The sequence below is a fragment of the Nannospalax galili genome, unplaced genomic scaffold, assembly GCF_000622305.1.
Source record: "Nannospalax galili isolate Female #2095 unplaced genomic scaffold, S.galili_v1.0 C48131365, whole genome shotgun sequence".
NCBI classification, from domain to species: Eukaryota; Metazoa; Chordata; class Mammalia; order Rodentia; family Spalacidae; genus Nannospalax; species Nannospalax galili.
The window spans coordinates 1-763 of record NW_008461806.1 but is presented as its reverse complement, the minus strand read 5'-3'; the positions used below and the strand labels follow the sequence as shown (position 1 = coordinate 763).

Below are 763 nucleotides of genomic sequence, written 5' to 3'. Positions count from 1 at the left end.
TGGCTAGTCGTTGAATAAGAGGCCCACGAAAACTACTTCCACTCAGATGCATGCATGTGATATTTGGATATCACAACGTGTAGTCAGTAGCAAGTGACTGCAAAAAGCCTGCCATTTCCCAGGACCTGAGCAAGTTTGCTGGCAGCCTCCCCACCCTGGTCCCTTCCTGGGCGGAAATGTTTTTGTACAGAAGGCTAATGATCATGCAGGTCTGTGCAATGCTGCTGGCACAGAGAAACAGCGCAGAGTCCTTCAGCACCAAGGCACTGACATTGAGCTCAGAGCTAGAGTTACGGAACTGTTGTGCTGAAAATCGAGCTGGGACGTTTCCTTTTTCTCTCTCTTCTCCATTATAATATTGAAAGAGGAACTCGGGCCCCTGGTTCAGAGTCTTCTGGTACCAGGACACAGACAGGTGTCCAGAGAGAGGGGAACATCTCATTGTCGCTTGCTGTCCTTTGGCTTTAATCAGATGTTTTGGGGTTTGCGTGACTCCGGAATCCACTGAGCCTGTGTGTCAGGAGACAGAGTTAAGGGCAGAGCCTCCTGCTTCAGACTTCATTGGCTGAACTGTATTTCAGAAATGAAAAACACAGATCAAAGGCTTCCAAGCTGTGCCTAGGACTCACCTGCTCCCAGGAGACAAAGGGCCACGCAGCAGAGCACCCTGCAGTCCATGGCAGCAACCGGAGCCAACGTATCACCTAGTTCAGGGGTAGGGCTTCCTGGGAAGTATTTGAGGTTCTGAAGTTCTGGTGTCCGT

General features: G+C 50.5%; 1 gene segment (V, D, J or C); it reads right to left on the bottom strand.

The window, feature by feature from the left end:
* Positions 1-70: 70 nt before the first annotated feature.
* On the bottom strand, positions 71-757 carry LOC115069097. The segment is given in 2 exon segments: positions 71-510; positions 630-757. Coding segments are annotated over 2 exon segments (489 nt in total).
* Between the last annotated feature and the right edge of the window lie 6 nt (positions 758-763).